Genomic DNA, 14,880 nt, shown 5'->3' on the forward strand with positions numbered 1-14,880 from the left:
GCAAAGTGGCAGGAAGCTTTTTATACTGTTCATTTACTTACCAGCATCATTGTTATGTAGTTTGAATACATCTCTAGGGCATTTTTTTGACTGACAATTTTCTCACAGAGCTGATGTATAATAGTATTCTATGATTTAGGTACTCTGTAGGATTAATCGTTTTAAGTGTATTCCTTACTAATGATGTCTCTTCTTAAGAGACCAGATGGTTTGTAGAGCGAGAACTTTCAGTATATGGTCTAGTACAGGGGTAGGCAACCTATGGCACGGGTGCCAAAGGCGGCACGCGAGCTGATATTCAGTGGCACTCAAACTGCCTGGGTCCTGGCCACTGGTCCAAGGGGCTCTGCATTTTAATTTAATTTTAAATGAAGCTTCTTAAACATTTTAAAAACCTTATTTACTTTACATACAACAATAGTTTAGTTATATATTGTAGACTTATAGAAAGAGACCTTCTAAAAACATTAAAATGTATTACTGGCACACGAAACCTTAAATTAGAGTGAATAAATGAAGACTCGGCACACCACTTCTGAAAGGTTGCTGACCCCTGGTCTAGTAGTTGTGTGTGCTGTTGTAGCAAATCTCTTCAGGACTCCCTGACTTTCAAAGATGTTTTCTCATTTAAAAAAGTAATTTTTAAAATAAATTACTCGTTAATAGAAGGAAAGATGTTCTGTTAAGACAGTGAACTGGAATTCAGGATATCTTGGTTCAATTCCGAGCTATGGCACAGAATTCCTATGCCAATGCTTTAGTCAGTCTTTCTGCCTCAGTTTCCTATATGTAAAATGAGACACTTCCCTACTACAGTAGGGTGGGGTGGCTAAATTAATGTATGTGAAGCATACAAGTATTATTGTGTTGTGTTCATATAAATAAGTACAGTCTCTATGAAAGAAAACAAGTAATTTGCTGATCTTCAGATTTGGAAACTATCCAAATATTCACAACCACTTGCTTAATTTATACAGTTGTGTAACTACCACCTCTTTGTCTTTGAAATCAATCAGTCTCAAAGACTTAAAAGTAGATTCATCTACTACACCTGCCTTTGTGTCCCAATACTAACTTTGGGGTTCACAATCACTTTTTCATATTTTTTAAGTGTTTTTCTCTCCTTCAATGTGTGAAATACTTGAACAAACAGTAAGTGGTATCAAAAACACAAAGCAAAGAAACTGGAATAAGAATGAGGGTTTTTTCCCTGCTCTAATCTATTTCAGTTATAGGAATCTTAAGGGTTACTAGTAATGATGATAGGTAAAATATTTTGTGACAGAAGTGATTTGTTTTTTAAATTGAGTGTTTCTAAAGGTAACTTGCACAGAATTTTCTAAAAAATTGTACTTGTTCCCTCTTTTTATACTGGTTTTATGCAGTATTTTTGAAAGGTTAAAATTCATCAAACTTTTGATCTAGCTTCTGGGCCTAGTGCTTTTTGATGAAATTGTAATATGAATATATTTCTGTATTTGGTAGTACAGCTCTAACTAAAATGACCCTTGGATGTCATCACTTTCAGATTTAAATGCAAAGCTCTTTTATTTGGCTTAGCTTTGCCACAATACATTTTTCACTCGTACATAGACACACAGTGACACTCAACCACTCTCTCAAACCAAGTAATAATAATAATAACCCCCTCCCATAAACCCTGTAAACTAATCAAGTTAATTTTCCTACAGGCTGGGAAGGACAAAAGGGATTTTTTTTTCTATTTTTGAATACTTGAGAGATTCTCAGATACCACTATATGAGCACCTGGATAAACCAGAAAGAGCAAGCCCCTCTCTTGTTCCAGGATCAATGTAGCATTTCCCCAAAGAGAGGGGGAAATAAGTTGTATAATTTCCACAAGTGTTTTCAACCCTAGCTTTTTGAGACAAAATGGCTTTATATTAGCTTAGAACATTGCACTTTTCAGAATTTAACTAGAAATTAAACTGTTCTGAGTAAACATTCAGTTTCTTAAAGTTTGGTTTTATTTCCTGCTATTGTGGAAGTTAGTTGCAATGAAGTAGAGATGGAATAAAAGAAAATCGTATTTTTGTTTCCTTAAAATTCCTTTTCATTCTCCCTGCTCATACTTTTTTGGGGTTTTTTCTTTTCCTTTATTTCCCTAGGAATAATTACATTTCATGCCCTCATTCTCTATTTTTATTATTATAAGTGTATGCAAGCAGTACTAGGGACTTTTCTTAAAGCATTTTTCTACGGGATTCCTGTATGAAATTTCTCTGTCATGTTGTAATAAACTTGTTTTCAGGATAACTAAAATTTGTAATGTGCGGTTAAGACAGCCACTTAATTTTTTTGCTACTAAGAGTCAGATCTTCTAAGACACATTTTAGCGGCATCTGTTGGACGAACACTGATGCTTAAGAAGTATAATGCTAATGCAAGGGTATATGATCAGTGTTTTTAATGATTATTGAGGCACCAGAAATAACTCCATAGTTAAGGTTGCAGCTATCCTTTTATAACCCCTACTTTTACCACCATTCTATAACTTTGGCTTGAATTTCCATTTTAGTCCAAAAATTGGCAGCTTGCTCTTAGAGACCAGAAATGAAACTTTTTGCTATATTTCAGGGAAACTGATCTTGAAGTTTGTTTTTTGGTTATCGCCAGTACATATATGCAAACTTTTCTCTCTTTTTTTCAAAGAAAGGTTAGTGAACAGTGAGAATACGCAGTTTGGGTGCCTTTAGTCAACCATGTCCTGTTTCTTCCTTTGTCTCCCATTATCATGTTTTGATTGAAGGTAACCTGCAAAGGATATTTAAAATTGGGCTTGTACTCTTTCTTGTTGCTTTATGTATAAAGAGGGCCTGAACGTGATTTTAAATATTGATTTTCTGCTTGCTTTTTACCTTAGAAATATCAAATGTTCTCACTGGTTTCCCCTGGTTTTTCTAGAGGACTTACAGCATGTTTCGGAAGATGCATAATGTTAGCTCTCACAACTCAATCGAAGGCATGGGGATATTGGAACTTTAACACAACATCCTTTCTCCAAATTGTTAATTAGACATTGAAGTGAAGTATGTTAAGAAAACAAAATTTAAACAGTGTAATAGTCGCTTTCCCTTTCAATTGCTAAGTTTTCCCTCTTGGTTCTTGTGATGTTGTCTTGTAATTAGTTCTCTGTTCATCATGGTGTCTTCCTGACTAGACAGGACCTGAATCTTGAGTGTAAATAAGCAGAAAAAATCACCTTAACCAAACCTTCACGCCTCTTTTAAACATCCTAAAGAAGCAAAGTAGGGCACAAGCCCAATGTTTTTTTTCCTTTGCAGGTCTCCTTTAAGAGCAGAGGCAACCTTGATCCAGCAGTTTTGGAGGTAGAGGCAAGTAATTTTTTACTTTTTTGTCAAAATTTCAATAATTTTTTTTTGGGGGGGTACATATAACTTAAAGAAGGCCTAGTTTAAAAGCCTCAAACATTGTGTACACTTAGTATGAAGAATATTTATTTAAGCTTTTCTTGCTTACTGTTTGTGTCTATGTGAGCACTTAAACTAGTGAAACATGTTGTAGATAATATCTTTTTAACCCTATTGGATGTTATAGCCCATATAAGCATTTAAAAAAAAGTTTCTATATCTTTTCCTTGTGGGACCATCTTCAAAATATAAATCAATAAATGGAAATGTTTTATCAGGTTGATTTCCTCCTAAAATCAGTTATTTATGCTCCATACCTCCAGCTGCTGTAGCTTCTATCTCAAGTTTCTGCTTCTTAGATTATTTGATTTGTTAGTTGAAAATACACACTTCTGTAAGTAGAATTGTCTTTCCCCTTCAACTCCAACCTTCTTCTCAAGACTGCGGTGGCAATTCCTGCATTGCTGTGTAGAGAAACTCAACAGTTCCTCCTGTCCTCAAGCCAGGGCCGGCTCCAGGCACCAGCCCAGCAAGCAGGTGCTTGGGGCGGCCAAGGGAGGGGGGCGGCACATCCGGCTCTTAGGCGGCAATTCGGCGGCGGGTCCCTCACTCCTTTTTGGAGCGAAGGACCAGCTGCCGAATTGCTGCCGAAGACTGAAGCGGCGGCGGTAGAGCCGATCATGATAGCGGCTGCTTTTTTTTAAAATTTATTTTAAAAAGCAATGGTTAATCCCCTGGGAGGTGACATTTCTGTGGCTGGGGTTGGATGTCTCCTGCAGGCATTCTTGGGTCCTGTTTTTGCCACCCACAGAAGAGTTTGAGGAAGCAGCTCTCTGTCTCAGTACCTCAGTCTAAACACTGAGCCTTTGGCTGCTGCCATGGAGTAATCTTGGGCAAAACGGAGTAGTTGCTGATGTACTACTAACTACTTCAGTTAGGTTGGCATGGTTTACATGGGTCAATTTGTGCACGTCTCTTTAGATGTGATTCCTGTAATGTTTCCATGTATAATAAATAATCCTTTTGAGATTTCATATCAGTTGTAATAAAGGCTTTCTGTGTCCACCAGGAACGAACTAGTGTGTGCACTGTTTTAATTTTCTTGTTCAAAGATGCACATGTATAAATGAGACTTTTCATTTTCCAATAACTAGAATTTCTTAACCTTAAACCTAGATGGACATTAATTGACATCTGTAGGGCAAAGAGGTGAAGTATTTACATCTTCGTTTTTAGTTTCGTGAATTATTAGCATGCTAGAGACATGATGGAGAAAATAGTGAAAACTGTGAACTTTTATATTTTGGCTCTGGTTCCTATTTCAGTGATTACTTCCATTTTTTACAGATACAGTAGAATTCTCAGGTCATAACAGTACAATGTAAAGATTAAAATAAAATGGTTAACATTTAAAGCAGGGGTAGGCAACCTATGGCACGCGTGCCGAAGGCGGCACACCAGCTGATTTTCAGTGGCACTCATGCTGTCTGAGTCCTGGCCACCAGTCCGGGGGGCTCTGCATTTTAATTTAATTTTAAATGAAGCTTCTTAAATATTTTTAAAACCTTATTTACTTTACATACAACAATAGTTTAGTTATATATCATAGACTTATAGAAAGAGACCTTCTAAAAACGTTTAAATGTATTACTGGCACGCGAAACCTTAAATTAGAGTGAATAAATGAAGCCTCGGCACACCACTTCTGAAAGGTTGCCGACCCCTGATTTAAAGTAAACATTAATCTTTGTCTGCAAAATACTGTGCAACATAGAGAATACTAATGAAAAATGACACACTAAACTTTTTAGCACTCATCTTGGTGTTTTGTGAATGGAAGAATAAGTTTATGCTGGATAATAGGTAACTTTTTTCTGTGTCTATATAATATAAAGCTCAGTTGTGCCATTTAGGCACAGCCCAGTATTAAGGAGGAAAGTTTTGGGGAAACTCTGCCTCAAAATTCCACCTGCATGCCAGGAAGGTAGTGTTTGCTTCTATGCTTCTTTGTGGCATTCAGCTTAACCACCCCCATCAGAGCAGGAAGGAAGCTATCCCTATGCTCTACTGAGTTGACTGCAGTTGTGCTTGGGCCTAATGCAGGCTGCACAATGGAGGGACAAAGTTTTCTAGTTAGCCCACTGCCCCCTAATTACCTGAGTAGGGGCCAAGCACAATCTGGTCCACAGAAAGCAGTTTCATATTTTGTTGTATAACAGTTGCATTAATCTTTTAATAAAATAGAAAAAAATCAGAATTAAGCATGTATAAATGAGGGCATACTCCCAATACCTTTCTCCCCACCTCACTGCCTTTGTTCAAGTTGTGCTGTGTCCACAACATTTAAGTGTAGTAACCTCACTGTGAAATTTGACTGACTTCACCTAAAGCCAGAATGGATTCCTGAGTCACTTTCAGTAGATATTTTTACAAAACCTAGTAGTTTTACAAGATTCTGAAAGAGTAGAACCAGTGAAAATGTTCTTCTAAATCTCTGCAAGTTTCTGCCAATAAAGGAGTACAAGAATACATGAGTTACTTAGAAATGTATTGCATTAATTTTTTTGTCCTTCTAGGAATCCCTGCTGATTTGCTCCTCTCTTCCATGTAGTTTTCCCATCCCTGCTTTGTCTGAATGTTGTGGCAGAATTCCTTCTAGCAAATACAATTGATTCATGATTCCCTCCAGTATTAGTCAGTGCTGCTCCTTCAATGGTCAGAGAGGGTTGACTTGACGATACCACAGAAAGAGGAGTTGTTTTTCATGTGGCAGCATATTGTTGTGCTAATAGACTGAAAAGTTCAACCTCTTGAGACTCATTTAATTTACCTGTTCTAGACTTGGTTTTCCAGATGCAGAGACCATGTACTAGATTTGTGATTAAATACATTTTACTCGTTGGTGTTATGGTGAATGTAATTTAGTGCCAGATTGGCTATTTAGGAGTAAAAGGTTAATTTTTTGTATTAACGCTCAACAAAATTTAATTTTAAGAACTTTAGATCTGTGGCCTTTACCCCCGCACATCAGTTTATATTAACTAGTCTAAAGGATAAGTGTGCCATTTTGTCTTGGTAGCTTTGGAAGAATAATTATGTCTCCTAAGCAACAGCTGTAGAACTACTAACTGCAATTGATCTTTCAGGAAGCATGTTTAAATAGAATTTTCCTTGATAGTACCATGTTAATGTACATTTGACTTAAAAGCAATTCTTAAGTTGAATTTCCCCCTGTTGATTGTATGAAGCTTGCTAAGATCCCATTATTGACAGTGCCCAAAACTGCAGTAATTGGGTACTCTGGGACCTAGACACAATACTAGTCATTTCTAACCCTAATACACAGTGACTTGAAAAATACACAGTGACTTGAAAATAAGCAAAATGTTCAAAAGGGATTTCACACTATCTGTTTTTATACTGTAGTGTTGTTTGGGTGGTATATGGGACCTGTAAAGAATAACCATTGAAATTTAAAATATAATGGATTTTCAACTCTTATTCATGGGAAAGACTGTAATCTTATTTATCTTTTAAAAATATGATACTGGCTAAGAGAGATGCAGTCATAGCTTGGCTGTAAATTTAGTGGCAAATCGAAAATCTATGATGAAGTTAATACAGTATTTCAAGCATTGGAGAATCAGAAAAAGAGACTGATTTCACGGTCTAAAAATGTAAAATTATTTTACAACCCTACAGTACTCCATTTCAGTGTTAGTTTGACTACTATACTAATTGAGGATCCGATCCTGCTCCCATTAAAGTCAATGACAAAACGCCCATTAACATAAATAGTGCAGGATTGGGCCCTAAATTTCTAGCTAGCAAGGAATGACAGAAATATATTTCCAAACAAAAAAACTGTTAAAATGGAGTTAGGGATTGAGAGTATATATCATTAGCTTAAAGGTATAAAAATCACAGGGATGTTGTCATTATCTGAAAACCTGGAAATTCAGGATTAAGTTTTATTCTTAAAAAATTCAAACATCAAGATAAGAAACGCACAGTCTAGGCACCTAGACTACCTTAAGTTGGTCCTGTAGTAATGATTAGCGTGCGATAATTGTATAATTATGATTAATGCAGTTTAGTGTTTTTGGTCCCAGATTAGATTAAAGATCCATTTCATTTGTTTCATATGTATTTTCCTCTCATGATATCATTCCAGAGTTGTTTGAGAGTCTTAAGTGTACTCTCAACCTTAACTCCATTTTAATGTAGTTTTTCCTCTATTTCCTTTGATTTTTTTTTTATTCTTATTTTAAATTTCACCTGCAAACACTGAACAAGGAGCCCAAAGTGTTGCAATACCATGCAATAATTCTAATAATTTATAGATACGTAGCATTGAGTTTCATTTTTAAGGAGAGGTTCACTGGTACCCCAAAACAGTGAAAGCAGCCAGAGAGCACCAGCCAATTAAATTGAACTCACAATTGCTTTGTGTCACCAGAGTAGAGCAAAGCAGCTGAAGAGTATTAGTGACTCTGGCCCTTAATTTTGCCATTTACTGAGTGGGAGGGGGCTGTATAACTGAGACCATTGCTATGTGAAATGGGGCAGGAAGAGTCCAGCTCTTGCGTTCCATTGTGTCCTGTTGTGAGTCAGTGGCACTGCTACCAGGAGCTTTTTAAACACTGATGCCTAAACTAGTGCACAGTCACACTATCTTTAAAGAGCAGTGACAGTTGGGCCAGTTAATCTACTTATGCCAACTCTTGACAGTGTTCCCTCAGTGGTATGGCTCCCTCATACCACTGAGCCATAACAACTAATAGAATTGCTGTGTGCAAATTAACTGTAGAGGAACTGGTGGTTGGGTGAGTTACCTCTGTCACAGTAGGCCCACTTAAGTGTTATCTAGGTGTTGACCTGTGTGTTTATTATGATTATGTAGGAATAACAGTTAGATACAACATCCGTTAGTTATATAGCGAATTACAATTTAATATCTTCAAACATAGCCTGTTCACGAGATTTCAGTTTTAACTGCATGGAAATTGTGTTGTTCCATTTGTAAGTTCACTCAGGACAAAGAAAAGAGACAGATGCCAAATTTCTAAAAGGACCCAGTTTTTAATTCATAGACTAACATTTACTTGTAAATTCTTAAATTAATTGTGTACTTGGAGTAAGTGCTGTAAATTTCAGGAAGATGCACTGTATTTTTCATACAAAACAGATGTTGAAATCCTTGTTTTAGACCTTGTCTACACTACAGAATTTTGGTGGGAAAAGGCCACTTTTGGCAGCAAAACAGTGGAGTTGCAATGGCTCTGCCACTTTTGGTGACAAAACTGCTCTGTTTTGATAAAATAAAACCACGTCGACAAAAGGCATAAAGCTTTTTGCAGCAAACTTAAAGTGACAAAGCATCAGTGTAGGCACTGCCACTCATTATATCGCCATAACTGGCCTCCCCTAGTAGCCCACAATACCCGCTGTGACCGCTCCGCTGCCCTGCATTCCTGCTACACAGGCATGCACCCCTCCCCTTTCAAAGCTCCAGGAAGTTCTGAGAGCTGAGCATGCCACTCAGCTCTGGCAGCAGAGAGCAAACCATTAAGGTGGAATGCTGCTCTCTCCTGCACTACAAACACAAAGGGAGGCAGGCAGGCAAGTGTGTGTGTGTGTGTGTGTGTGCGCGAGACTGAGACTGAGACTGCTGTGCTGCGCAGAGTCAGGGAGGGAGGTGAGGGCTGATGTTGATGGTGTCCCCCTCCCTCAGAACTGGTTGCTTCCAGGCAGCTGTCTGAACATAGAGACAGCATGCTGACACTTTCTCCCCCAACACACACCCCATCTCTCTCTCATACACACTCCCCCCACTCTCTCACAAACTACCCCAGCACGCACTTTCTCTCCCCTCACACACACAAACGCCCTGTCTCACACACTGCCGCCTCTTCTCTCCCCCCACCCCCACCCCCCACACAGACACTTCAGTTGAAAAGCGCCTGGCAATCTAGTAGGATGCCCATTGAAAAGTGAGATTGAGAAACCTGCATCACGTGATGCTATACCTGCCCCATGAGTAGGGCCCTCATGATTTCAGCTATTTAAATGTGAAATTTCATGGTGTTGTAATTGTAGGGATCCTAACCGAAAAAGAAGTTGGGGCGGAGGGGTCACAAGGTTATTGTAGGGAGGGTTGCGGTACTGCTACCCTTACTTCTGCACAGCTGCCTTCAGAGCTGGGTGGCCGGAGAGTGGCAGCTGTTGGCCAGGAGCCCTGCTCTGAAGGCAAAGCCGCCACCAGCAGCAGTGCAGAAGTAAATATGGCATGGTATGGTATTGCCACTCTTACTTCTATGCTGCTGCCTGCAGAGCTGGGACCTCAGTCAGCAGCCGCCACCCACTTCTGAAGGCAGCAACAGAAGCAAGAGAGGCATATATGGTATTGCTACCCTTACTTCTGCGCTGCACTGCTGCTGGTGAGGTGTTGCCTTCAGAGCTGGGTGCCCGGCTAACAGCCGCCATTCTCTGGCCACCTAGTTCTGAAGGCAATGCAGAAATAATGGTGGCAATACCACAGCCCCCCTAAAATAACCTTGTAATCCCCCTGCAACTCCCTTTTCGGTCATGACCCCCCATTTGAGAATTACTGGTCTCCCCCGTGGAATCAATATAATATAGGGTAAAAGCACACAAAAGACCAGATTTCACGGAGAAAGACCAGATTTGGGGGAGGGATAGCTCAGTGGTTTGAGCATTGGCCTGCTAAACCCAGGGTTCTGAGTTCAATCCTTGAGGGGGCCATTTAGGGATCTGGGACCAAAAAAAAAAAAAAAAAAAGTTGGGGATTAGTCCTCCTTTGAGCAGGGGGTTGGACTAGTTGACCTCTTGAGGTCCCTTCCAACCCTGATATTCTATGATTCACAGTCCATGATGTGTTTTTCATGGCTGTGAATTTGGTAGGGCCCTACCCATGAGGCATTGCAAACCCTTCCCAAAGCATCATGTGGCCAGTTGTACAGCGGGATAGCTATCCACAGTGCACTGCTCTCTGTCGATGCAAGAGCTGCTAGTGTGGATGCACTCTGCCGACACAAGGAGCGTAACATGGACATGCAATAGAGGTTTAATTAAAGCTCTTTAATTAAACACCATAACATTTGTCGACCAAACACTGTAATGTAGACATCGCCCCTTAATGTGAAAATAGAACTCAGCTTTAAGTATGAATCACAACCAATTCCTCATTCAACATAAGTGCAGAAAGTCTGCTGATATTTTACCATGACATTTTGTTGTTCTGGCATCCATACTATTTTTTACGAATGTTTTTCTACTTGCTTTTTAATTGTGGCAGTTTTGTAAACTTGGAAAGAGCTTAAAAAGCATTACTTTTTTTTTCTTGAACTGAAAGTGTCCCTCCTTTTTGATAGGCAGAGTTTAAAAAAAAAAAACTGAGGAATTTATACATTTGTGTAACCACTGAAATATAAAGCTGAGGATGTTAAGCAGAATTGCTAGTTAATTGGCTTAACATTTTGTGAAAAAAGACAAGGGGATGAGGAGTTAAATATGAAGAAGGATGGAGTACTGTATGTCAGATGTATCATGCTCTGAGGGTCTTCACGAAATTAAGAAAACTAAACTGTCCTTTCCATGGCATTTGGTGAACTAGACAACCTTTGCTGTGCTTGGCGCATCCCTCTACGCAACCCGCTCCTTTCTGATTGCAGTTCACCACCCAAGAAAACAGAAGAACAGACACAGGAAATTGGTCACCAAACATCTTCTACTTGCCTATTGCTTAAAATCATTACCTAGGCACAAGCCCAAAACAGGCAGCGCAAAGCTACACGAAGAGTACACAGTCCTTGGATGTGATCAGCTCATGGATGAAAGACAGCTGGTTGAAGGTGAGCAAGATGGAGGTTATTTTGCTTGGCAGAGGAAAGCACTTTGAGAGTTTGTGGCCATGGTCCAGTCTCCTTTGGCTGAAGGTTTATATCCACAGTTGTTCAATTCAGCCCATAGCTTGCGAGTTCTCCTGGATTTCACATTACACGCAGCAGTGTCTGCAAGTAATGCTTTCTACCATTTCCAGATGGGAAGGAGACTCTGTTCCACCTTGGCGGATGATGACCTGGCCTCGATAATACATGCGTCCCTCACCTCTTGCCTGGAGGTCTTCAGTATACCTGGGCATGAAGTCATAAGCCGTTAGGATACTCCCTCTAGTAGCAGTGCATCTCCTCAGCAACACAGGTTACTGTGAGCACATCATGCCTGTCTTCCATTTTTTACACTGGCTTCCCATTGGATATAGAGTCAAATTCAACATCTTCAGTTTTACCTTCAAGGTGTTTTAATGGCCTGAGCCCAGAATATCTAAAAGATCACCTAAAGCTCTGGGATGAGGAATAGACTCGGTAACTCTGCTCAGTAGGCACAATGGAACTTTCTATCACAAGGGTGCAAAGCTTTTCTGTGAAGGAGATGGAGCTTTCAGAAGACCATTCTGAGGCTGCAGAATGAACTCTTGCAGGAACTAAGGATCATCAGTCTTCTACCCCCAAGTGCTAGGGACACTTCTTTGACCTTGCTTTCTGTACCATAAACATACAGCATTATGTACACATTAAAAACACTATATTATAGTCACTTTTCCCCTCATCGCTTAATGCACTACTGGAAGATGCTCAGATACTACAGTAATGAGGGTTTTATTACATACTACTAGTACCATTGCTAACAGTACACTTAAATTAATGAGGGGAAAAAGGACTGCTAAACACAGTTGATGTCTTTAGCAATGAGCCTTTAGAAAGTATGTAATTCCCAAAGACAAGAACTTAAAATTCAGCTGTTTTACATAGTGGTAAAGCAGACTAAGAATTTGTGGGAATCATTTTATTTGAAACCTTAGGAAAGTCTTTAGGGTTCATAATAAATCTGTGAAAGATGACCTACACAAAGCATTAAAACAGTTATGTTAAATTGGAAGTTCATACAATTATATTTTCTTGTAACAGATTTATTGACCTATATATTCAATTGTAGATCCTAGCTGTTCAACTTTTACAGACTTAAAATAATTTTTAAAATGCCCCATTCTACATATAGGGGATTTTAAAAACTTAATTACTTATCTTCATTGAGCTACTTTAGATATCTAATGAATTAAGAGAATCAGAGTTGGGTGTGTTCAGATGGGCGCTGCCCATACAATATGTGGTGGAGTAACTACTTAGTTTCATTTATGGAGCTTTGCTAGGTAAATGTCATGAAGTTCTGCAGGATTTAAGCTTTTATTTAAAAATAAAACCTTTTTGTAGCTCTTGCGGCTGCAAAATCAACTTTCTACATGTGAACCAAGTGTGAACGTATGGGCTGTTGTCTTCCAAAGTCTGAAAACAGACGGTTCCAGTTTATCTGTAGCTGCTCAGAACTTTTCCAAGTAGCAGAGTAGAAAATGACCAGAGTATTGTCAGCTTTGATGTTGCTTCTCAGATACGTTGTGGGCAACAGTATAACTGACAATCTGCTCACTTTGGGAAAGCTATTGAGTAGGAGCTGTGGGGACAGTCAAGAGGAGAGGTGTAGATTACCTGAGATGGCCTAAAGATTGAATTTCTCCCCAGAGTCCACAAACAGGTGGTTTGGATATTTTTTAAACACTTTATTTCTATCTAAATAGTATCTTACAGCTCTGACATCCAGGACATGTCACATCATCTCCCCTGACTATGGAGATTTGGGGAAAATGCAGGCAGAGAAATGGAGTGAAACAATTTTGATCAAATACATTGTGAGAGGCTGAAAACCCACTGAATATTATTTTCACAGAGTCAAGGTGATTAGCCTCGGTTTGCAACTCTGATACCCATCTGACCAGTGAGAGGGACTTCAGAAAGACCTCTGCGTCTGTACCAACTCTCACTGGAGATCTCAAAGGCTCCTTCATAAGTTTGATGAGCACCAAACTAAAGTTTCAAAGATCAGTAGATTTCCCCAAAAGGAGTGCAGAAGTTTATAAACCACTTTAAAGGCTGTTTCACCAGAGGTTGCTCAGGCATTGACTTCTATTTAACAGGGACACAATAGTAGAAATAGATGCTGAATAAATCTTTGCAATTGCTATGGATAGGTTTGATAAATTCAGATTGGAGAATAACCAGAACAGTTGGAACCAGATAGGAAATCAGGTTGAAGTCTCTGCCTTGAGCAAATTTTTTTTAAACTGGTTCCATTTGGCAACATAACACTAATATAAGGCTTCCTGGTTTCGAGCTGGACTTCCTTGACCAAATCCAACACATACAAGCCATTTAGCCTTGGAAGGCCCTGAAGCATTACTACCAGCTGAAGAAACTTGGTCTGGATGAACTAACCTGCCCCTCTGCTGGAATAGAGATCCTGATATAAGGGAGGAGTGAAGGGATAATCTTTTGACAGAGCTAGCAGCTCTGAGAACCAAGTCTGCCATACTCAGGCTGGCATTACCAAGATCACTTTATGTACCATTGAGTCCTTCAGAAACCTTGGAGATGAAAAGAAGTGGACGAATGTCATAAAGGAGTACCTTGTTTGCTCTCATGCAAAACCTCAGATATTTGTAGCCAACAAATCTCCCTGCCTAACCCCACCTGGCAAATATTAGACTAACCACTAACTGCCTGAGTGACAACTTGTGTTGATCTACACATGAGAGACTGAAATAATTTGCTACGGTATTCTTTACTCTTTCTAGGTGTATAGCTGTTGGGGTTGCATGGTTCCAGATGAATCATTCACGCAGATTGATTGATTGCATCCTGTTACAACAGCAATGAATGAGCTCTCCACATCTGATTAGATAGATGGCACCCACGCCGTCTGAGAGTATCATTTGGCTCTCCCCTATGCAGAAGAAAAGCTTTTGATTTCCAGCCTAATTTACGTGAAGTCTCAATTCCTAAGGATTCCAAAGGCCATAAGTGGTCAAAGCTCTTAGATGTGCTCCATACCTCAGATTGGAGGCATCCATGTCTATTACCAGCTGAGAACAAGCTGAAACAACAATCCTTTTAAGACATTATCCGGTAAAGTTCATCAGAAGAATCGTTGACCTGCTGAGAATACACTGTCATGCCTGGACTTTAAACATGTGTGCACTAGACTCAACCATCCTTTCAGGGACTTCGTCCAGAGCTTTGCAGAGGGAGAGAACGATGCAAGAATCCTGTAGGCCTCTCACTCAAAAATAAAACTTCACAGGGCCTTCTTAATCTGGCAAGATCCACTGCCTGGATGAGATTCCTGAGCCAGGCAAACTAGAGATCTTGTGGAATCTAGAACACCCCATCCGAAGTCCTAAACTTGAGTCAGAAGTAGGGTTGACAGAGGTATGAAAACTGAACATTCTATCAGTTTCAGGGTATAAGCTACCCTGCTGTGAGTTGTAGTTTGTATGAGTCAGTCACCTAGATATGGATAACTCTACAGACCCTGATGGTGTAGCTATGTGCCACAGCAGCCAATCACATGATGG

At 39.5% G+C, this 14,880-nt stretch overlaps 1 protein-coding gene across 10 annotated transcripts in view; it reads left to right on the forward strand.

Moving 5' to 3' along the window:
* Window positions 1–14,880, forward strand: part of QKI (QKI, KH domain containing RNA binding) — a 323,675-nt gene that overhangs the window by 196,875 nt on the left and 111,920 nt on the right. For 6 of the 10 annotated variants that reach the window (XM_065401352.1, XM_065401353.1, XM_065401354.1 and 3 more), the window contains exon 4: window positions 3,306–3,356. The exons of the other annotated variants lie outside the window; for them this stretch is intronic. In XM_065401352.1, the coding sequence (XP_065257424.1) occupies window positions 3,306–3,356 (51 nt within the window). The remainder of the gene's footprint in view (window positions 1–3,305; window positions 3,357–14,880) is intronic. 10 annotated transcript variants of the gene reach the window in all.

This window comes from Emys orbicularis, chromosome 3 (genome assembly GCF_028017835.1).
Source record: "Emys orbicularis isolate rEmyOrb1 chromosome 3, rEmyOrb1.hap1, whole genome shotgun sequence".
In the NCBI taxonomy this organism is placed as follows: domain Eukaryota; kingdom Metazoa; phylum Chordata; order Testudines; family Emydidae; genus Emys; species Emys orbicularis.